Here is a 24,931-nt window from a genome sequence, read left to right as displayed (position 1 = left end):
TATTGATGTGAAAACGCCACTTTGGCACCCATTAAAGTGGCGCAGCTGACGGAAAGGTGTCTCATCCGGCACCGTCGCAGGATCACACAACATGCCAGGGAGGGAGAGCAGAGATGGGAGTGTGAGACAAGGGAAAGTGAAAACAGGAGGAGAGCGGTGGAGCGGAGGGTAAATGAGGTTTCAGACAGCTGTGACCTTGGACTGACAGAGATAGATATAGAAGAAGGAGGGGGGGAGTTGTTACTGCGTCCCACAGGGCCTGCTATTCACTATTGATCCCCATTATATAAGACAGTACTGTGGAAGGGGGGAGGAGATCATGCTGGCCCGCTGTCAGTCAGCTGTCAATACACTAATACCACACACACACACTTTTAAAGTTAAAACAGAGAATCTCCACTTCACTTTGTACATTCACACGCACAAAAAACAGCAAAAGTCTTTGTATATCCGCTGCATTGTGTGCTCAAGAGGGTGGGAAATGGTTCCTCATTGTCTTATCTTTCATTCTTTCACATACACACACACACACATTGTTTATTTCCCACAAGTCGGTTATGTCATTGTCCCCAAACAGTCATTAGCCCAGGCCAGTAATCCGGGGATCATTAACGGCTTCAGCGACTCCGCCACCCGCTCATCCGTGTGGAATCTTCTCCGTGGGAGGCAGGATATTGAGGCGAGTGTAGAGACCCCACATGTGGAATAATCCACCGAGACCTTTGGGGATGGGGGTGGGGGGAGGGTGGGGATGGAGGGCTGTGGGTGGGTTGGCATTTAACGTCACCGTGCTAGTCGATAATAGCAACCTGTGGTCGGAGAGGGAATTTTCCATCTTACCTTGGTAGACGCCGATGTTGTGAATAGTCTCTCGTAGTAAAGTAAAGCAGATGAACCTAGGCAGGTTGAGAGTGTCGATCATTGAGACCAATATCTTCCTTTTTCTGCAATAGCCTTTGTTTGATTTCAGGTCAAACAATGTCTTGTTTAAAATCCTGTTAGACATGTATTTAAAGCAGTAAATATATAAAGCACTTTTGTTTGGTTGCTGCTTTCACACATGGGCTGTTGAGGGATTATAAATGCTCATCAGGTCACTAATTGCTCACTTATTATTGTTGTTACATTGTTAATATTGTCATGGTAGACAGTCATGTGCAGGGTGAATTCCCCAGGCCAAGACATTTCCACTTCAGTGAACAAGAGTTTCTGTTGTCTTCCTGCCTCCTATCTTTCAGTAAAAGTAAAAAAAAAAAAAAAAGTACACCAGTACTTTCTGTTTAGTCGTCTGCGGGTGGCTGGACCCCACATGATGACATCATCAGACAAACAGACCAGGGAAGGGAAATTAGGCCATGCCTGTCAAATCTGAGACACCACGGGTCCCATTTTACAAAAATGTGGGAGAATAATGCATCTTGGCACTTGTGCGCCGGCATTTTAAAAATACTCTGGTTGGCTTAAGGAGAATTTAGTAACTGAAGGTCAAAATGTCAAATTTTTACAGGCTATGGCTAGTTATGAAATGAAGGAGAAATGACAAAAAACAACAACACTAAATACAACACTAAAACCAACAACACCAACATCAACACCAACAACATCAGCACTAACACTAACAACAACACTAAAAACAAGACTACCAACACCAACACTAACAATGACACTAACACCAACACCAACACTAACACCAACAACATCAACACTAACACTAAGAACAACACTAACCCTGACACTTACAACACCAACACTAACACCAACACTAACACTAAGAACACCAACACTAACACTAAGAACAACACCAACACTAACACCAACACCAACACTAACACTAACACTAAGAACACCAACACTAACACCAACACTAACACTAACACCAACAACATCAACACTAACATCAACATCAAAACTAACACTAAGAACACCAACACTAACAATAACAACAGCGCTAAAACAACACTAAAAAAAATAACAACACTAACACCAACAACACTAACAGCAAAACCAACAACACTTACACCTACAACAACAACACTAACACCTACAACAACACCGACACCACTAACAACACCACTAACAACATCAACACTAACAACAACACCACCAACACTAACATTAACAATGATATTAACAATGATCGGAGTGATGATTCGTTTTGTCGCTCTGGTCTGCTGTAAAAAAAATACACTGATGAGATGGTAGCAGACAAAATTTTACACTGAAATGTAAACGTAAATGTAATCAAAATTTTAAAAATTGAAAGGCCATAATTACTACACCACTGCTCAGATTTAGATTAAACTGTGGAGACATGATATGTTTTGTTTCTCATCCAAAAACAGTGACTGGCCTGATGATGGTGCCGCAGTTAAAGGTCAAAATTTTAAATTCAGTCACGATATCTCACACAGCACTGATCTGATTTTAATGTAACCTTGGAGGGATGATTCATCTTGGCCTCTTGCATTTGAAAAATCACATTGATGCAGTGGTTTTACAGTTGCATTTCATTGAACTATTGATCTGCAGTTACTGTGTGGGGTGTGGAGGCGACTCGTGGAAAATTACAAGTTGACTGTCACTTGTATTTGTCCTGTAAACAAAATTATGCTCTGGCATTCCAGGATTGCTTTTTGCTAAACAGAGGATGGGGAGAAAGGAAGGTTGTTTTAATTTCACACTCGTCGTTAGGGCTTCAAGTTCCACAGTTTGGAGAAAGAAGGAGTTTAACTTACACTTTAAGGTGCTGCATGTGGCATTTCATTTCATTAGCAGGTATTGTGAGATGTGAAGAAAATTACAGTGAACAAACAAAATAATTGCCAACGAAAGTGGCCGTCTTTATTAGCCTCTATGTCGCATTTGGATGCCTCATCACCCTGATACATGGCATATGTGTGTGAGTATGTGGTGCCACCTGTTTGTCTACCTGTCATGTGCGCGCGTGCGCATGTGTGTGTTTGTGTGTGTAGAGAGAGATATTCTTGTGAACACAACACACACACATCATAGATTTCCCTTATAGAGTAGATGATCTGGTTTGGGGCACTTTGCTTCATAAAGTTGCATTATAATGAGGAAAAATTATTTTATCGAGACCAGCTATTTATATTATACAATATAGTATACCATACTGCTGACATAGACATCTTTACAAATTTGTATGTTAATTGGCTTAATTAATGACATCATTGGAATCCTCAGTGATTTAAGATTTGGGGAGGAACTCTCGATTAGGTTCCATTTGTCCATTTGCTGCCTATTTTGGATTAAACTTAGAGGAATGATGGATTTTGACACTGAGGTCCGGCATTTTGAATACATATATTATAGAAACCTGATTGGCCCACCACAGCGCCACCATCAGGACAGCAGGGCTTTAAGCTTCATGCTCAGTTTCTCAGACACTGCCTGGCCAAATTTGATGAACCTGTGACTAATGATGTGTATTTACTCTGATATAATATATAATACAGATACACCCAGGGTGACTTGCACCAGTCATTGAGATGTTACAGTCATAATATCATAGTGCATATGGCAGGACGTTAACCAGCCGAAGTGAATGCTGTACATTGTCTGGCACTCTGATGTATTCAGTAGTCGAGTTGTAAAAAAAAATTCAGGGGGGGTGGTCAATTTTTTTCACTTGATGATAAGTGAGGATGGCAGTTTTACAGGGGGGATGATTTTGACCGTTTTTATTTCAGGAGGGATGCAATCCGCCCCCCCCCCCCCGCCCCCCCCTCAACTCGAGTACTGGATGTATTGCTTTACTGCATAAAACAGGAAGTGTTTTTTTATTTTTTTAACTTTGCCGTTAATAGAAAACTTAAATCTGGTTCCACTTTTCCAACGGCAGGTTTAAACTTCACGTCAGCTTGCCTGGTCAGAGTGTGAATTCACTGAAGTCGGTCTCTTATACTTCTTCTTGGTCTTCAAAACAAACAGCACAAACACTGGGGAGGAGGAGGGGGGACAGAGAACATCCTTGTTGAACAGTATTGGTATCTGTGTGTGCTGTGTGTGTGTGTGTATGTGTGTGTGTGTGTGTGTGTGTGTGTGTGTGTGTGTGTGTGTGTGCACATATCTGATCATTGCGTGAGAGACTCATGAGAACCAAAAACTTCATACAGATAATTCAGTGTCTTTTCTAAACTTTGTTCCACTCCTTTTATAGCACTCCTTTAATAGTGTGTGTGTGTGTGTGTGTGTGTGTGTGTTTTCCCGTTAGCGATCCTCACCGTCGGCAGACAGGCTGTGTTTGTTTATGGCCAGCGTGATTCATGTGTCTATAAAGATGCTCTGTGATTCTCACAGACTGCTGACCCAGAGCCCTACAGACAGAGTTTGTCCACTGTGGCTTTTACAGGGTCTTCACACAGGTGCGGCGCTCATGGAAAAATACAGGAGGAAAAAAATTGTCGCTAATAATTAGGTTTCTTGAAACATGTATTAACGTTCCCATCAAATAACAATTGAAAACATCCCATGACTTTTACTTCCTGGAACATAGTGTTTAATCTTGAATGGCGACCTCGTGGTGAACCGGGACGCATAAATAAATATTCCAACCAATAAAACGATCACAGCTCTTTGAAGAACCCCACTCCTCCCGTCAAACACAACTGCCTCTCTCTCAATGCCCCGCCCCCAACATCGAGCTTTAACAGGAAATACATCACAGTAAGAAAGTGAGGTGTTGTTTCATTGCGACGTCAATTACCTAAATAGAAACAAAACCTAGAAAAGGATGAAATCATGTCGACCAGACGTCACATTTGTAACAGGATATCCTCTGCGCTATGTGATAATTGCTGCTCTGAAGAATAGTTTTCTGTGCGTTTTGGATGACAGTCATTGTTAAGATGCAGTTACCGTTATTACAGGTTACAGTTAAGAAATCAATGTCTCGAAAAACCAGGGAAGTTTTTAATGGAAAATAAGAAGGACCTCTGTTTTTAACAACTGGTGTTTACCAACTACTATCACCAGTTAATTTATCACTGGGGCTTCAACTATTGATTATTTTCATAGTCAGTTATCTATTGATTGTTTTCCTGATTAGTCCATGAAGAGTCAAAAATGACAAATGACAAATGGGAAGTTAGTAGAGCCCAAAGTGATGTCCTCAAATTGCTTCTTTAGTCTGACCAGCAGCCAAAAAAAAAAAAAAAAAAAAAAAAAAAAGATTGAACAGAGAGAAGTCAGGAAATCTTGGCATTTAAGTGAAGCTTGAGTCAGATCATGTTGGAATTCTTACTTGTTTTTTTTTTCTTTTATAAATGAATGAAATAAAGAAAAAATGAATAAATAAATAAATAAATAGATAAATAAATAAATAAATAAATATTAAATTATGTAATCATGTAATCTTCTGTTGATTGACTAATCCAGTGGTTCTCAAACTTTTTTGGCTTCAGTTCCCCCTTTTCCTGACTTCTTAGTCTCAACACCCACTTTACTCGACTACAACGTTTTGCTCAGAGAACTGCAACAGAAAACCATCGCTACCATGCAGTGAGTGAACGATAACCTGCCTTTTGAAGAATATAACATTACAAATAAGAAATTGAGTCAAAGAGTTACAATTAGTGCCTCCTGAGCTGATTTATTTTAACACGGCGGCCACAACATTTCAGTAAGTCAGTGCTTCATTTATTTTTTCTTTCAAACTGGTTCTTCTTTTACCTGCTTCGTCTCTGCAACATTTAAAAATTGGAGATTTTTAAAAATATTTTAGTATAGTTTTTATATAGTATAGTTCCGTTTCCCATTTTTAAATCTTATAATATTTCTAAAAAATACTCTAAAAATCTGGTAATATATTCATGATCTATTCCGTTTCCAGATTTCTCTCATGTGTCCCCTGTAGTACCTTCATGCACCACTAGGGCTACGTGTTCCCGCATTTCAGAAATGTGGGGATAATTGATTAATTTTTTAAGGGCTTTTAATTCTGTGTGTCTATAGTCCAAGGTGATGATGTGAGAGAGGCTATTCATAGTGCTCCCATGATGTCACGTACAGTTCCTTTGATTTTAATCTCCAAACGGCGGGTGTTTTCCCCCAAAGATGGCCTTGTGGTCACGGAGCAGAATGCCTTGAATCACCACATAATATATTTTGTGATAAATTCTTCCTGGCAACGGTGCCTCATGAGGAAAACATTCCTGTGAACTGGGTGTCATTTGGAAAGGAAACAGGTCATCTCTTTCTCTGTTTGTGTGTGCGCGTGTGTGTGCGTACATAATGTGACGTCTCTTTGGCATGGACCTCACTCCATCAGCATGTGAGAGTCAGGCCTGACCTTAGGCCACACACACACACACACACACACACACACACACACACACACACACACACACACACATACATTCACTGACAAAATCACACAGTGGAGGAACATGTTCAGTTTTACATCAACCATTAACTTAGGCCAGCGTTTTCATTTTATGACAAACACATGGTCACTCACCACTAACCACAGGGCTGGTAGAGAACACACACACACACACACACACACACACACACACACACACACACAGACACACTTCTGAATAAAGCTTGTGGTTTCAGGACAGGACTCCCCAGTGGCTGAGTAATAACTTAACAAACCTTTGACAATGATTCCTCGTAACCCCTCCAGTTGTTCCTCATGACTTTATACACACACACACACACACACACACACACACACACACACATATGCACACAAATCCTAGACCGTGTCCTGTCAGTGTAATTTGCTGTCATTACAGGTCTGTTTCAGCGCTTTGCCGAGCTATCCGCCCTCATTTTTCGATGTCTTCGGTCGAGCCCCAATGCTTTGACACTCTCTCTCTCCTCTGCCTTGTTTATGCAGCCAAGGCCTCCCCTTTCAAACATCACCGCCCCTGACTGTCCTCAGGCCCTCAGGACATCCTCCTACTTTCATTTGCTGTCCCTCAGGCCCTCATTTTCCCCGTTTTTTTTTTTCTTATTTATTCTCAATTCTGTTGTCACCAGTTCTGGATGCACTCCGTGATCCTTGTGGTCGGACAGGGAGGATGAGGGCCACCACGTGTTTTACCCTGACGCACGTGGAGTTGTCAGTCACCTCATTTCACCTGCCAGCAAGGAGATTTTCCCGCTCTGAGGTTCAGCTAACCAGTTGGAGTCCATGCTGGAATTGAGGACAGGTCTTCTTGCTGGCTTCTCACCTGTGAACAAAATCGGTTTTACCCCTCTCATGCTGATCTAAAATCCTACTACCGTCAGGGATTTGAGCTCAGAGTAAACGGGTTAGCCCTCCATTTTAGTCCTGAGTTCTAAACCGTGCAACAATCACGGATAATCATGGGCTTTGGCTCCGATCAGCCGAGTTGTAAATGGGTCACCTGCTAATTTGTGACCCACGTGTTAATTTTGTTGACTGAAACGATGAAGGAGGTCTCGGTCAGTGCCACTTTTTAAAAGGCGAAAGCAAGATGAAAGCTAAACAAAAAATGAACCTTATGTTGACAAAAGCTATGCCAAAATGGAATGGCACTTTTGGCGAACAAATAGAAACGCCATTAAAAGATGAAAATGCGAGTAAACACGGCTCCTGACCTCAGTTTGGAAAGGAGCCAGGCGTTACTTCTGCAAGTTGCATAAAGGTGTAAACCACTGAATAATACAGACCTAACCAGAAAGACCCGTGAAAGTAAAAGTAGCTGAACATTACCTAAATGCCTACGTGTCATGTCTTAAAAACAGCCTGCTGGAAAAATGCCTGGAAAAATAGAGCTGACGTATGGACAAGCTTTACTTTTCATATTTAGTATTGTATAATTACAAAAGCTAAATTAGATAGGAATTTAAAGAAGCAATAAGTAGTGCACATCACAGAAAATAAAGATATCGAAGTATCAGTTTTTTCCCCAACATTATGCAGCCCGACCTCCTGACCAGCAGTCCAGGGGAAAAAAAAACAAAACACAGAAACCTGAAAAACCTGCTTGCTTGTTGTAAAACAGGCATAAAGCCCCACAGGAATACATTTTTCTGCGTCTGGGGCCCGGATCCAACATTTTTGACTTTTGTCTCTCCTCCCTTATTTACTAATCTCAAGATGCAGCTCCAGTGCTTTCACATGCCTCCCTCCTTACAATCCCCAAGGCTCCTCTCCAGTACTTTACAAGCTCCCTCCTCTGTTACTTTCCTCTTTCATTTTCTGCCCTTCAGGCCCCACTCTGGTGCTCTCACAATCCCACCTCCCTTATTCACTCCGCTGCTTTCGTTTGCATTGCCGCGCTGCGTTCGCTGACCTTGATTTGTTTGATCAGCGGGACGGAAACCCTCCTAAGAAACACTCCTTGTCTTTAGCAATCCTCTGGAGGTTGTTAGCGATTACACCGAGGGTGCAAAGAGAGAGGTGTGTTTGGAAAGGTGTTTGGACTAGAACAACAGCGGCTTAATGTATGTCAGTGATGGATACCTCAGCTGGGACACGGAGTTCTCGCTTTAATTGTTGATGATTCATGTGCACCCACTTGAACTTTGGCCAAGATCCACCTACAGTTCATGTACAGTACGAGGCTGAGGCGAAAACGCGCAGGCAGACATTGTGGTTGAACTATAAGCCGACACACAGTCCTGAGTAAAACTATAATTTTCTGTTGTAATGATGTCAAAGTACCACGACGGCCTCTCAGGTTTATTACCATCCTCACCTTCAGCCTGTGTGAAATGGAAGTGCCCAGTTTAATCCCCAAACCAAATTAAAGGTGGCATTCTCAGGCAGAAAAAGTACTATTTTGTGTGTGTGTGTGTGTGTGTGTGTGTGTGTGTGTGTGTGTGTGTTTGCAGTGTGCATTGCCCTGTCGGTAGGCTTTGACAAACATGTATTACTGCAGGCTTTTTTTAGACTGAAGCTGTCGATTGCTGTTCAGTTTGAGCCTCTTCATGCCAAAAACAAAAAATTGCCAAAACATATTCCCCCTAGATGTTTCTTCTTTTTCACATGAGACACAAAACACATGAAAGCCGGGCTAATTAAATCGCTTTAGGTGGGTTAGCAGCTCTGGAAGACGAGGTGAAGCAGGTTTTTATTACAGGTTTTACACGCTGAAGACCTGAAAATCACCTGAAACCAGTTATTTCTCCGGTCAGATATTTAAGATATAAATAACAAAGAACCATATTCAGTAGCTGCAGGAGGGGAGGAACCTTAAACCCTCAACCTTCATATTGTTGGCTGACTTTGCTACTAAAAGGCCAGGTATATCTTGGTCCTATTCTACCATGTTGTATTGTTATTGCTAATGTCAGTGCAGTTCAGGGAAAACAGGTCTGGCCAGAGCGCAGGCGGGCTTTACACCTCTCACTCTTCTTCTCCTCCGCCTCCCTCTGTTTCTATTCTTTCTCTCCTCCCTCCCCCGTCCCTCCCTTTAAATTAAACAGCAGCCGTGCAGCGTGGACGGCTGCAAATCGCCCCGAGTTAGCTCCCTGCACACTCTGCAGCCAGACACAGAGCCAGCGAGCAAGTGTGTGTGTGTGTGTGTGTGTGTGTTTTTGTATGTTGTATTTTTTTTTTTTTCTGGGTGTGCATGTGTCACGATGTTAAGTATTTGACCCTGGGTGATGCACACACATGCATGCCTCACATTGCACCCACACACACACACACACCCTAACTGTTATAGCAACGGCCCACATGTGAGTGGTGATTAAAATGTGCATCTTTCTAAATCTGCTGATACCAAAGAAGCGACAGCGAGCCGGCGGCAGAGCTGAGGAGGTTTAAGGTTTGCCACGAGGGTCCCACTGGGCCCTGCATACTTTGGGGAGACAATCCAGGGGCTTAATGAGGTTAAAGGAAATTGGCTTGTTTAAGGAAAGTTGCTGGTTGGAATCCCTGGAATGAGAATGTCTGGGTAGCAGGGAAAAATCCTTGAGTCTCAGTTTTCCTGGAGGCTCATTTTCTGTCTCTTTTTTTTCTCTACTGGCAACTACCCAGTGAAGCAGAAATGCTCCAAAAAAAAAAAAAGCTTGGACAGCAGGCAGGTAGTTCCCTCTCTTTCATCAGCACCTACTGCTTAGATGTCCTTGAGCAAGGCATCTAACCCTGTAGTAATAGACGCAGACATTAGATTATGACCCGGGTTCTGGTTCCAGGTTCAGACTCAGTTTTGGTTGTTGCACTAATGTAAATGTTGAATTTTGCGAATAAGGAGGACACAGTTAGGGCTGATTGTCCATGCAAGGCACACTTAAATACAAATAGCTGGTAAAGAGCAATAACTGACGAAGAAGAAGAAGAAGAAGGAGGAGGAGATGTCATTTTGTTTGTTCCTGTGTAAACAAATGCTGGAGGAATGGACGAATCAATTCTTTGCAAGGCTCTTTTCTTTTTTTTTATGGTGACGGAGCATCATGTAAAGCACTCATTCCTCCGCAGCAGCAAATTTTTAGATATCTCCAGCATCAAATTGCCTTATATGCATATGCATAACCTCAAAGTCAGCCTGCAGAAGCCAATCCACTGTGTGTGTTTGTACTATAAGCAAACAGCTTGCATGGGTCAAGGTCGTGCGTTTGCAATGGGCACGTGACAGACCTGATTCTTGGTTTGTGCACCGATCGTGAATTTAGACCATCTGTGAAGTTGGAAATACAAGCATCCAAAAACCTCAAACAACAACAAAAAAACCCCCAAAAAAATCTATCTTAAGAACTTCACACAAGATTTAATAGTTTGAGGACAATAATTTGGATTCGGGTTTGGCGGTGACCTTTGATTCGTAAATGTTAACCGGTCCCAGGTTGGCACGGTGAGCTCCTGATGCCATTCTATTCTCCCGTTCTCCATTGTGTCTCGTTTAATATACCACCTGTTCTGTTTCCATCACCGCAGTCGCAGGATGTTGACTCCAGTGTGTTTGGGAGTGGGGGGATGGGAGGATGGAGGGAAGGAGGGATGACAGTGTGGATTAACTGTGCTGTGTTGTTGCTGCAGTTCACACATTCCAGTGGGCCGGGCCGGGCCAACGCTCTGTACCAACACAGAGGCCTCCTTAACCCCCTGTCCCCTCCTCTGTCCCCTCATCCCTTCATCTCTCTCTCTCTCTATCCCTCCATTACACTCCCTTGCTTTGAGTTTTCTAGTCACCGGTCTCCCTCCACTCTTTCTCCGCATCCCATCGGCTCCCTGCAGCCACACTTTGGGGAATCAGTGAAATCCAAACAAGACAACAGTACAACATGTCGTCCCACACCAAGGATGTAGACAAATACAGCACCTTGTTTTAAGCTGTAATTTTAGCGCTTTCCCTTGGGGGGCAAGCAGGGTAATTTTGCAAAATCCAGGCGTACAGTTACACTGCTATATGAGGCAGATACTGGCGTTTTAATAAAAAACAGATAGATAGATAGATAGATAGATAGATAGATACTTTATTCATCCTGAAGGAAATTCACAGTTTTCAGCAGTATCCACAGAGTACAAGATTAAGTAAATAAAAAATAAATAAATAAATAAAAAAAAATAAAGAATAAAAGATGACACTCGAGACCTAAAGATCTAAGTACCCAATGTGCAAAAAACAATGTGCAAAAAAACAAAAAAAACTGTGCATCGATGTATACAATGTGCATAGATGTGGGCAATGTGCAAATTTACAGTATAAACAGATGATAAATAGCAGCAAGCAATATATACACTATAAACAAGGAATATATAAAAAAAGGAATATATAAAAAGATACAGGCAAGATACAGGCAAGTCAGTGTTACCGCAATTCACTACAGTGCAGATGAGGATATTATTTTCTCAGCAGCGTCAGGGTGTCAAATGAAACCTGCCACATTTTGCCTTACAGAGCTGCTAACCTAGGACGTTCATTAACATGAGTTTTAATGCAAACTGTGTAGTGTCGCATGATTACACCCTGCAATGAGTAAGACTCTGGGAGAAGCAGTGAATCTCTGTTGTATTAATTCGCTTATCGATTTATTGGCATACGTTTTGGCATGAAACTGATCTGATTCACTTATGAACCCTCAGCAGAAAATTGTCGGCCACTAGCTGCTTCAGTTTAAAAATAATCAGACCCCATGATCTAATCTTCGGCAGAACGCAGAGGCAAGATGTCCTTTTAAACACCACAAATTCAGTGGTTTCCAAGATATCATGCTTCACAGATGGCTGACTGTGACAATGAAGGCCAAAGTTGCTGTGGAAGACAATAAGTAATATTATGAGCAAATTATGGCACTCTGCAAGAGCAGTAACAGAATTTGAGAGTTGAGCAGGGCTGGATTTCATTGTTCTTTCCAGCCGATTGAATTGTAGAGTAAATTCTCGCCGTGACAAAAAATGTTGTTGGTGTAGTTTTGGTCTCTTATGTGACACCCGTGTTTGTGTTTTCATCGTTTCCATCAGGGTCGAGTGGAGGTCGAGGCGGGCAACGAGAACATGAAGTTTGAGACGGGACCCTTCTCCTTCTACGGCGTCATGGCACTCAGTGCACCCACGCTGGGTGAGTCCACAACCTCTGTTCATCTCCTCTCTCCTCCTTCTGCTTCTCTTTTCTCTCTCCCATCCCCTCTACCTCTACCTCTCCCGCTCCCCTCCCCTCCCCTCCCTTGTGTTTATTTTGGGTTAGGCCTTTATGAAGGCGTTAACTATCCCCTCAGATTAGCTGTTGCAGTGTGGTGTCTCCGGTTGCAAAGCTTCTACTGCCATCTAGTGGCAAAAAATTAGAACAACACCACCTCCCCTGTAATCACAGACTGTAAACAACCTTGCTGCATGAAAATAAAAGACCTTAACATGTCATGTAGTACATTTATTTTTTATTTCTCTGTGAACTGAAATAAAATTCAGTGTTATTGATGTCTCTCTACAAAAGAAGTATGCAGCGTACATACGAACCATGTCAGCATAGTATTTACACTCACAACATCTGGGTCAAATTGTATCTGCAAATAGTTCACGGCATTTGTTTTAACAGGCCTGGAGTACCAGGTGGGCGGGGTTTGCCCCATAGGACCCTTAGTGAGCGCCTCAGATTTGAAACAGTTTAAAAGCTTTTTTTTTTTCTGTGACTGACCACAGTTGTGATTCTATCTAAACAGTTCTGATGTGGTGAACATGGGTCTAGAGTTGCAGGTGGGTTAACACGAATGCAGAGAAATCTTTGCCCATTCTGTTGAACCCAGGTGTGCGGCATGTGTGCACACACACGTGCACTCACAGCCCTTCAATACGCCCTCATTCGCCCTCCCGTCCTGTGTGTGACCTCAGTGACCTTCTCTCAAACCTCAGACAATGCTGCATAGGTGCTGCACACACACTGCATACGAAAATAAGATTTTAGCATTCAAAAAGCATGTTAAATGTAGGCTTTTTTTGTAGCTTAAGAGGTTAAAATCAATATTTTTCTGTTTCATTTTGGTGAGGGGGGCAGGAGTTGGTGGTTTCTCACGTATCAAGTGTGTGTAGGCATGGTTTGGAGTTCACTGAGGGCATTGGGAGGGTGTATGTGGGCTGGGTGAAGTGGAATGCATCAGTGGTCTCTGAAAACTCCTTTCCTGGTGACCTTTGACCTCTTTCCCTCCCTCTTTCCCTCTCTCTCTATTTCTCTCTCACACTTTCACTCATACCAGACAACAAATAGTCACTCTTATCTTTCTTCTCTCGGCTGTTTTTGCTTCGTTCCCTGTTGATCGTTTCTATTTATTAGCATCCAGACGTCAGCCTGTCCCTGTGGTGTCCTGCTGTGTCAGTTTCAGTCTCTCCTCTCTCTCATCTCTGTCTACTGTTCTCAGTCTCTCTCCTCCTGCCTTTCCTGTTAAGTCTCTGCCTATTATTCTCACCCTCTTCCTCTCTCTCTCTCTCTCCTCTGTCTTCCCTCCCAACTCTCAGGCGATCAGCTCACTCCTCCAGGTACTCTTGGCACAGCGAGGCGCGTGATGCCTCCCCTTTTTTTTTTTTTTATTTTCCAGCCCCCCCACCACCCGCTCCTTTTTCTCATCAGCGTCACCCCGTTCACCCATTTCAACAAACGAATGATCCGTCACGTGCTCACACAACACGCGCAGCTCGGTAACAGGAGCAGCCCTCACGCCTCAGAGATTCACTTCATCCTGTAAACTCTGCATGCCAAGAGTCGTCACCTCAAGGGGAAAAGCTCTGCGGGACGTCCCCTTGAGCAGAGCTGTTCCATGGTTTTTGCATGACATGGCCCCACTCTGGACCAGATTTGTCACTCTCACTGACTCTCCCTCCCTCCCCCTCCGATCCCTTCCCCCCTCTGTCCCGTCGCTCATCTCCCTCCCCGACTCCCTGTCTCCCCCCAGTGGCTGCACATCGTCCTCGCCATCTCTCCTTTAAGAGGTTTTCTCTGTTTTCTCGGTTGCCAGGTAACATCCGGCATGTCTGGGTCCTTTTAACACCAAGGATGGGTGGGCGGGGTGAAAGTCTTTCTTCAACAGGTGTGGCTTTGCACATTTAGGAAGGACAGCGCAAAGTTAAAAGGCGACAAGCTTTGGCAGATGAGCTCTTTCTCGACCTCATAATCCCTTTTACACATTTATAATTGCATCTTGTTTTTTTGTACACACTACGCTAAGCAGATAAGTAGGTAGGGAGATGAAAAGTTTGCCTGTACTTAGTTTTTCCTCACTGCAGCAAGAAGCAACCTGTCATGACTCGTTATCTGAATACCATGTCCTGAATACCATTTTTTTTAAAAAAATATTTGGATAATTGATGAGTTTTAAGATAAGATAAGACAAGATAAGATAAGATATTCCTTTATTAGTCCCACGGTGGGGAAATTTCAAGCATTACAGCAGCAAAGTGGATAGCAAAATATTAAGCATAATTAACATTATAAACAGTATAAACAGATAATAAATAGCAAAAAGCAATATAAACATTATAAACAAGGAATACAGAAAAAAATAGAAATATGAACAATTTAAACAACAGAAGAAAATAACCTAAACCTGAAGATGAATATTTGAATATTTGCTCTAAATCGATTGGTCTATGAAAATAAATCAGGTTGTAACGGAGCGCCATGTAAACAAAAACACAGATTTCCCAGAGAAGAGAGGTGCTCAAGTCCCAAAACAAAACAAAAAAAAAGACCTACCTAACCAGAAGCTGCACTGCTCCAGAAACAGTCTGGAAACAGAAAAGCTGCTGTTTTAAAACTTCAGAATCAGGTAGGCCAGCGCTGGTTTCTACCCCTTGGTGATGAAGTTTCTTCTCATGGCCATGAAGTTTCTACCCTCAATGTCAACACAGTGCACAAACTGTATTTACAGAGTGTTAGATCCCATCACCTCACTGCAGCACGTGCTGTGTGAATTTACTCCTTGCATTAACGTGCATTTTTTTCCCTAATTTAAATAAGAGATTTTACACAGATTGCATTTTAATAGCAGGTGTAAATGGGGATTTGGAACCAGTTTCTCCTCTCTGCCTCCGGTCGCCTGTGGTGTTCACTGAAATTCAGTCATTTCAGTCGTCACATTTTACATTTTAGGCTTTCAGTGGATACTCTTCCACCCAGAGCAACCTAAAGTGAGTTTCTGACCTACAACTTCCACTTCTAGGTCACCATTAGTAATTAAGGTCACACCCTTAGCGCCTGAACAAAAGTCCTGTGACTGTAGAGTAATAAAGTAATAGATGTGAGAGGAGAAGAGGTTAGATGTAAAGGCTCGTTTTTAGATGAGAGTGAATCTCAGTTGTTAGAGGAGGAAGACTGACAGTTGGGGTGCGATTCAGGGGGTCAGAGGGTAACAAAAAATTCTTGAAAAGCTAGTTTTTAGTTTGTGACAGAAGATGAGCAGTGACTCCGATGTTCTCAATCGAGCGGGAGGGTTTCTATACACTCTCAGAAAGTAAAACACACAATTGTACCACTAGGGGTGCAACAGCTTGTCACCGGGGCCTCTAAGGTGCAGCTTTTCTACCCTTGGCACTGGGTACTTATTGCTCCTCTTATGGTTTGTGCCTTATAGAGGCCAGTCTTATTCCTATATTATAACTACAATATATATCATATCCACAAATCTACAAAACTCATTCAGAAAATTTCAAGGCTACTCAAAACCATAGCCTACTAAGTTAAAATCTGCCTTAAATTAAGATTTTACTTAATTAATTAATTTATTTAGCTATTCAGTTATATTTTATTTATTCATTCATTCATTTATTTAATTTTTAATTCATTGTGGTTGGCCTGGCAAATGCTGTCTCCTACTATTGCACCTTGACATTTAGAGGAAACTGTACATATAAGTACCTTTTACTGCTGTATGTACCTTTTTGGCTCTGAAAAAAGGTGCACATGGTTATCTTGAGGTCCAATAATTAGCCCTATAGAGGGTACATTTGTGTAAATTGCACCTTGGGGGGACAGAAGCGTGCGGCCAGAGGAAGACTTTATTTTGAGAGTCCATCATTCGCTTATGCACTCAAGAGAACTGGGATACAGTGAAGGCGCGAAGGTGAAGCAGCTTATTCTCGCCCAGCAGGTACCGTGTAGTAAGTTGTTCAAAGAGCTTGTCTGCCAAAATGTCAGCACAGCCCCTTATTAACGAGGCAAGGCGTTTGGGGACGCTAAGAGTTAACACATCACCTCCAAGATAAGCTGGAGAAGGACGGGGACGACATCATGAGGCACACAGATGGGACTGAGAGCCCCCAGAGGTGCACAGCTGTCCACTCTGAGCAGCATCAACCACGGATGCATCCCAATAGCTTCAGATGGTGTCTTCCTCTATTTGTTAGCCTTCCCTCCTGAGGTTGTGAGCTTCGCTGTAACTCTCAGATGTCGGGTCAGTGAGAGGACTTGAGGACAGCTTCAGCATCCGGGAAAATTATTCAGGTGCAAGACAAAAGGAAGATGGCATCTGCACACTATTAAGCCCCCAATAAACAACTTTACTCTGTTTTCTTCTGTAAGATGTGAAATTTTGCCTTGGAAAAAAACAGAATAAAATGATTTATTGGGAGTTGGACAGTGTGCAGATCTCACTCGTTTGAAGGACGTGGAGCTATTGAGATGCACCCTGGGAATTCTAGCTTGTTTTTTTATTTTTTATTTTATCTAAGGCTGCTGTTGTCCTGTTCCCGTCTTTCCTGATGTAGTATGAACCAGAGTTTCCAAGACTTACGGGTAGTGACTAGTGAAATAGCCTGTAGTCTGCTAGAGCACAACAAACATCCAATTTACCCTTCCCCCATTTAACTTCACCAATGCCCAATTCCAAATTTAATCCCAAAAGCCTGCTAATTCCTGCTTTCAATATTTAAAAAAAAAATGCTGAGTGATCTCAGATGATTAGTGTGTGATGTTATTTTTACCTGTATGGCAGGTAGCTTTGTGATTTTGAACCGTTCAGTCGATGTGAGGTAAGGGTAGGAGTGAGGATTGTGTTTGGGATTGGGCTCCATCACTCATCCATCATCATCTTAGGAGAAGATCCAGTAGATAACATTAATTTAATTTGTTTTGGTTGTATTTTATTTATGTATTTTTAATTTCCCACCTAGCCAAAACTTAGACGAGTATTTTTTTAATAAGTAGATATCTGAATATTACATGTTATGACCAATGGATACACACATTTTTGTGGTACGCACCTTTTCAGGCCCAGTCCAACATGAATCTGTCAGTCGCAGCTTGTCGGGCCAGCGTCGAGATGCAAACCTAAATTTGGTCTTTCCCCGCAGCTGGGCATTAGTTTGAACACGCCTCAGGATCCAGCTGATCCCGAGGCGTGTTATGCGACCGTAACAATAGACTGAGGCTGCGACTGAAGTTGAGCAAAAGGAAAGCAGACAGATGTGGAGTGGGAAATGATGGACAGGGGAAGTGAAGAAAGTAAATGCCATTTCTTTTTTGTTGCTGCGTTTCAAAGGAAGTAAGCCCCTGTTTTCAGTTTGAGGTCGAGGTAAACGCCTCGGCACCTTTCACTTTGAATAGTTTCACATTATTTATCTCACATGGTGACATTATGAAGCGCTCCTCAGGGCCAGGCCCCCCTTCATAAGAGCTACACTTGTTCTGTAGGTGAATGTAGGTGATGGTTACCCTGCTGCGTTTCCGAAAGTACACGTCTGTCTGAAAAACTGTAGCTAAGAGTGTGAACGGTCTCTCCAAACCACAGTTACAGCGATGAGGATCACAGGTTTAATGCAAAACACACTTTGACTTTGCTTCTGCTGATCACAGTTATCAATAAATAGATGAAGTTTTAACCCTCCTGTTATCTTTGGAGTCAATTTGACCCCATTCAGTGTTTAACATCTATAATTAAATAATAAATCATATTTTTATTTATTTATTTATTTTTTGCTTCATGTTTAGTGATTTTCCTGATATTCTGAGGGCAAATGGGTAAACCTAAAATTAACATGATATGTTTTCAATGTCCTATACACATTTTGTTCGCATGAGTGTTTTTTTTTTGGGGGGGGGGGGGGGGGGGGGGGGGGGGGGGGTGGAGGGGTGGAGGGGTCTGCATTAGCTGTATGAAACATCATATCAACACTCTACACACATTTGCTTTATTTTATTTTATTTTATTTATTTATTGGATGACATTAGGGGAAGGATAACATACCATTTATAATCTTAATTAAAAAATAATAATAATAATAAAAAAAAAAAAAAATTCCCAAATATATCCATACCTGTATTGGTGCCAGAACCAGTCCAGTTCATGTGACATTTTAAAGGGAAAAACATGATTCCCACAAGGACTTTGATATAAAAACGGGGGTTAAAGGGCTATTTAGGTAATGAACAAGAAACATAAAGTATCTGATACATAAACTTAAGTTACAGTTTTTATTATGAAATTTTCTGGAGGTTTGAATCGACCCCAACTGATTAAAAAAAAAAAAAAAAAAATGTAAATTTTCAGGTAACAGGAGGGTTAACGTAAATAAATAGGTGCTAAAAAGAGTTTCCTACTGGATCTTCAGAGCTCCTGTCTCGCATGTCAAGACGAGAAACATCGCGTCACAACTAGAGGAAGTTAGTCTGCAGCTAACCACTAACTAGCACAGCAGCCTGATAGCTCCAGGAGTAACCACCTAGACTAGTTCCCTGAGCGCTAACTCAGCCGATGTGTCCAGGTAAAACAGTGTCCTATGACTCACTGAGGCCCCCTGGTGGAAGACTCACACCTACTGGTAATAATCCATGGCCGGTGATGCGCCTGTGTCTGGAGTGTGCTTTGGCCTGTGGCACAGTGCTTGACCTATGTCCAGCGTGCTTTTATTGTGGCAGGAAATGGAGGAGTTCAAGTGATGAGGAATTTGGAATTTACGTGGAAATTTGGGCTATATATCAGAGTCATGAAATTATGTAGAAGTTACACAGAAAATGAAAGCGGACACTTTGATGAGTTGATGAGTAACTCCGTGATGAGCTGTTTATTGGGAAACAATGTGACAATAACAAAAACCCAAGGCGTCATTCACTCAGAGAAATGAAAGGAAGATGTTATTTTTGGTATCTGAGAGCAGTGGGAGTCGATCACTTCTGTGAAAATACATCACTGGGTTTAGAGATTGCATGGGCGAAAGCAGCGAGAGGATAAAAACAAAAACACCACAGTGCGTTAAAGGGCCAGTTCGGAATTTGCGACTTATTTTCAAATATCGATCAGTGGCTAAAACGTTCATTTGAAGTCGACGCTTTGCCTCAGATTGGACGCGCAGCTTCCGTGCGGTTTCAGGTTAGCTGCTTCTGTTTAGGCAATGATCAAAGAATGTCACACGCCTTCCCCTCCGTTCTCATCATCATGTGTTGAAAACTGATGGGAAGCCAGTCCTCCTCCATTTTTCGCCACAAATAAGTGCAGAAAGTGTCCCTCACAGGAAACGGCTTAAGAAATTAACAGTTGCATATCGACGTTTTCCTCAGAAGCCGTTAGAAAATAGCAGCCCTGCCCAGCATGCATGCAGCCTCGTTGCACTTGTTTGACTGGAAGCCTGTGGTAAGACTGCAGGCGTGGTTGGCGCACGCTGGCGTTGCCTCACACACGTGACGATGATGTTTGAGAATGCCACCGCCTCATGTTGTGTGATAGTGAACCACAAAGAGTGTGTGTTTGTGCGGGTGAAATGAGGTAATAAGTCCACATTAACCCATCTTCTTTTGCCCTCCTCGCTCCCTCTCTTGCTCTGTCTCTCTCACGCTCACGAGTCTCCTTTAACACTTGTTCTCTGCACATGTTGCCGTTGGATCGTGTGTTCATCTCGCCTGTCATTTGTCACTATCTAATCCATTCATACCGTATCATATTGTCATATTGTTATTATCATTCTTGTTAGTAACCTCCATCTGGCCTTACACTGCATCTTGTACTCATGGCTTCTTCCATTGATTTATGTTTGCATTATAGATTCACTTATTCCCAAATGGTTTTCAGAAAGTAGTTTGAGATTTTTTTTTTTTTTTTTGGTAAAAAGTGTATTCCTTTCCATATTTTTTATGTACACAAGAGTTTGTGAAGCTTCTTTTGTCACACATTCACCGAGTCTCTCTAACAAGAATCATGAGTGACGTTTTCCACGGGTGTGTGCGTGTTTCCAGAGTTTCGCTCGCCGTCCCACCTGAGCGGTTTGAACCGCACGGCCTCTCTGAGCGGCGCCGACCGGACAGAGTCTCTGTCGGTGAGCGGCAGCAACAGCCAGCTCAACAACAGCAGCCCCTCGCCACAGTACACCCCCGACTTCTATGTCCGAGCCCTCTCCGACCTGCAGTTCGTCAAGGTTGGTTGTTGTTTTCAGTATTTATTAGCTTGTTTGCAGAGGAGAGTGAGAATGTAATCTGACCCACATATAAAAACACATACAAAAAAACCCCTACAAAATCCAAAAAGTGGGGAAATGTGAGGAAGAATCACCTAAAAACCCTCAAGGGGCTTGAAAAATGGCATTTCCCAAGCAGTGTATTACAGGAAATAATTTCACACAGTTTCTATGCATTTACCGATAATTTTAAATAAAGTCAAAGAAAAAAGGGAAAGAAATAATGAAAGCATATTGCAGCATGGCGCTTTGACAACAGTGCATCCCATGAACAGCCGTCTATTACACAAGTATAATGAGTTAGTCATAGTCATAAGACACTCATAAAATACACTCATCGAGAGCACACATTCATAATACGTGCAGGTAAACACTAACTCTATCATTAACAACGAGTGTGCACTCATGTGATATGTTTCCATAAGACAAGAAAGACAGGAATAAATAAGCACAAAGAAAGGAAAGGAAGATATTGGTCGGACTTAGTTTGAATCGTGTTTTCTAGTGTCTTCAAGTGTTTTCATAGCATTTCCGCCTGCTCGATACTCGACTGCGGCCTACATCACATAACAATCTCACGTCATCAGTTTCAGTAAGCTCTGTCTCACACATACACACACACACACACTACACTGCAAGTCCAGACTGGCGCTTTTTCAAATTGACCCACTTTGGGAATCCGTGTTTTTGTGGGTGGAAAACTCCGGAGAACAAAAAAGATGTTTTGAGAAGCTGACATCTGATAACCATATTCAGCTTCATCCTTATGTGTTGAGTATTATGAACACCAGAGGAGGTGAATTACATCAGAGAGCACAGGCAAGTCCATTGTGAGTAGCTCCAGTGACGGGAACTGGAATCAGATTTGTTTTGACTCTTAAGATCAATTCACTTCCTCAATAGTCATGATCGTATCTTGTGCGACACAAATATCAGTAAGTGTGTACAGAATATGATTTGGCAGCTTAGACGTTGAGGCCCGCTCACCCCAATTCACTGCCAGTCATGTTCAAAAAATGTGAAACTGGGTAGAAAATAGTCTTGTGTGCAATTTGCTGGCATAAACCTTCACAAAATGATCATAACTTTATTCAAATTTGCAACAGATGAAACAGTGCAAAAGTCATTTTGGCACACACATGACCCATGGATTTATCTGTGTAATTACCTGTTTGTAGCAACTTTAAAGTTTCCCAGTTTAACATTTTCCGAGCATGAACAGGAGGAAAAAAAAATAACTTTACTGCCCGTTGCTTCCTCACGTTCACAGGTGTGATAAATACATACAGGTCACATGACCAGCCATCACAGTTTTTCATGTGTTTTACCATTTTTATAAAAGGTGGCTGGTATTGTAAAACACGACGTTATTCCACAACACTCCACAAAACAAGATGATTCATATGAATAATAATAATAATAATAAAACTTTATTTGTATAGCACCTTTCATACAAGAATTGCAGCTCAAAGTGCTTCACAATAAAAAGAAGAACATTTGAAAACATTAAAATAAAACATTAAAGACAACACAGGGTGGAATTAAAAAGAAAAGGCTAAAAACGAGAACTTTGAAATAAAACAAAAGATGCAAATAAAACAATAAAAGATAACAGTGTGGAATAAAATAGGAGCTAGTTAAAGGCTAGAGTGAAAAGGTAGGTTTTTAGTCTTCTTTTAAAGATGTCTAGTGAGCTGGCTTCCCTGATGTCTAAAGGTAGTGTGTTCCAAAGCTTAGGGGCATAAGTAACAAAGGCGGCATCCCCAATTTTCTTTCGACTGTTGTAGGGAACCAATAAGCCAGCAGCAGACGACCGTAGTGCTCTTTGGGGTGCATAGTCAATAAGGGAGTTGGCAATGTAGCTCGGTCCTAGCCCATGAAGTGCTTTATATACAGGGTGACCCAAAAAAACGGGAATTTTTGAAGTGCGTATTGGCAGACATGAGCGTGTCAGCACAATTTTAAAAAAATGAAAATTCCATCATTGTTTCTTAAATGGCATGTTTTCAGGTTTCAATTACTATGAATAAAATATTTTTCTTCCATCACTCTTGGTTTTATTGGATTGTTAAAAAGTTCCCGTTTTTTTGGGTCACCCTGTACAAGTAGGAGAACCTTAAAGTCAACAAGGAGCCAGTGTAGGGCAGCTAAGACAGCTTACACAGAGTTACAAGAACTACACCATTTCCCCTAATTTAAACTGCATTACACGTGAGTAGGAGTGATTTGGTGAAGTTAGTTTTGACTTCTGAGCTGCCAAGGCCTGTTCTGTGCGCACGTATGCAGCCTGTGTTTGTCCCAGGCAGATGCAGGTATGTTGCTTTCATGAGTCAAATACAAAAATACAACAAAGTCGACTTTTAATCTGCGGTTCAAAGCGAGAAAAACCCAAAGTGACCTCACCCTGGTTGCTCCTGTTCCCTCCAGATCACGAGAGCCCAGTACCAGAACGGCCTGATGGCGTCCCGTCTGGACAGCACGCCCCAGTCCCCCGAGAGCAGCCACAACCTGGCCCGCATGGAGCCGACCACACCGCCAACCAACGCCACCACCACCACCACCACCGCCGCCACCACCACAGACCCGGGCCCCGACTCCACCCCCACCGAGAACGGCCCCGACGAGACCACGCTCCTCCTCCTCAACGAGCAGAACTGCCTGGCCGGGCCGCCGCGCACCACAGCCAACCACCATAGCCAATCAGAAAACAGCATTTGACCCCGCCCCCCCCTTTTTCCCCCCTCCCTCCCCGACCTCAGTTGCACGCACGCACACGATGCGACGTTGGGATGCGTACGCCGAAGGGAATAGCGGGTGGCGCTGTCAGAAGGCGTCGAGGCGTGCCTCGCACTGTTGGCAAGACCCAAAGAGACAAGCCACGCGCATGCATATTGTGTAAATATGCAAGGATTAAACAAAACACACACACAAACACACACACACACACACACACATCAAAAATGCCAAACTGTATTAAGGGAACTCGCCTCCTGCCCTGATCCTCGCCACTCCTCTCTGCTTCATAAAGTCGGTGTCATCAACAATTTTTAACCCACAACCGTTACACACAGCACCTATGAATAACTGTATGTGTGTGTGTGTGTTTGTGTGTGTGTGCGCGCACTCCTGAATCTATCAGTGTCGACGAGGATTTTCGAAGGACCTGCTTGTTCCTCCCCCGCCCGAAGGCTCAGTGATGACGTTGTGGAAACAGCATCGAGAGGCCTCCCGGCTCCGTGTGGAAGCTGTGTGTGTTTGTGTGTGTGTCCTCGCTTCCATCTCACTGTAAAGACCCCCTAATCAAAAAGACTCAGGGAGACCCCCCCCACCCGCACCCCCAAGCCCATTTAAGCGGGGTGGACGACGGTCACGCTTGCTCACCAAACCAAACCTGCTGCATGTGTAGCATCCCGCCTCGCCTCCACGCCCCGCTCGTCCATACAGCTAGAAGACAAAGACACTCCGAGCATGTCAGTGGAGTCTAAACAGAGTCACCCCTAGAAACCTATATCGCGAGAAAACGCTATTTATTGATTCATTCTGTGTATGCTCAAGTGCAAAACACACACACACACACATGTACAGTGCTTTCTTTGTGGTTCTGCAGACTCCTAACAGGACGTTTTGTGTTTTTTTTTTTTTTCTTAACGGAAGCAGCATCTAGCCCAGAGCCTTTATCCCAGAGTTGTAAAAGAGATTCAGTGCAGATCGGCGGCCCGTCTGCATCGTGATCGAGACAATCAGCGTGATGATGATGAATGTGTCAAATGTGTAGGGTACGTTACGGCGGGCTGTTTTTTCCCCGAACGCTCTCAAATCGCTTCCTCTTGGCTTTTTCCTCCCCCCCCCCCCCCCCCCCCCCCCCCCCCCCGTGCCTCGGCTCTCTTTCCGTTTAACGGCTCCGCTGATGTGAAAAGGCAAGATGGGGGGGTCCGAGCACCGAAACAAGGCGAATAACGCAGGAGTCGGTTTCCACGGAAGGGCAAAAGTGGAAGAGCCGGAGATATTTGAGAGTGTCGGGACGAAGCCTTAAAGGGACGCAGCCAAGTCCTTTACCTGCTTTAGAGGAGGGTGGGGTGGGGTGGAGGGGTGAGTGCAAATACATGGTGGGGGGACCTG

The 24,931-nt window shown here is 43.0% G+C and overlaps 1 protein-coding gene across 1 annotated transcript in view; it reads left to right on the top strand.

Annotated features, from left to right (window-relative positions):
- LOC115365774 (metal transporter CNNM4) overlaps window positions 1–24,931 on the top strand; it is a 54,874-nt gene extending 29,943 nt beyond the window's left edge. Inside the window, exons 5-7 of the mRNA XM_030060929.1 lie at window positions 12,407–12,503; window positions 20,595–20,773; window positions 23,240–24,931. Of these exons, the coding sequence (XP_029916789.1) occupies window positions 12,407–12,503; window positions 20,595–20,773; window positions 23,240–23,530 (567 nt within the window). The 3' untranslated portion in view covers window positions 23,531–24,931. The remainder of the gene's footprint in view (window positions 1–12,406; window positions 12,504–20,594; window positions 20,774–23,239) is intronic.

Source organism: Myripristis murdjan, chromosome 9, assembly GCF_902150065.1.
Source record: "Myripristis murdjan chromosome 9, fMyrMur1.1, whole genome shotgun sequence".
Taxonomy (NCBI): domain Eukaryota; kingdom Metazoa; phylum Chordata; class Actinopteri; order Holocentriformes; family Holocentridae; genus Myripristis; species Myripristis murdjan.
Note: the sequence above shows the minus strand (reverse complement) of the source record. Positions and strands in the feature narration are given on the sequence as shown.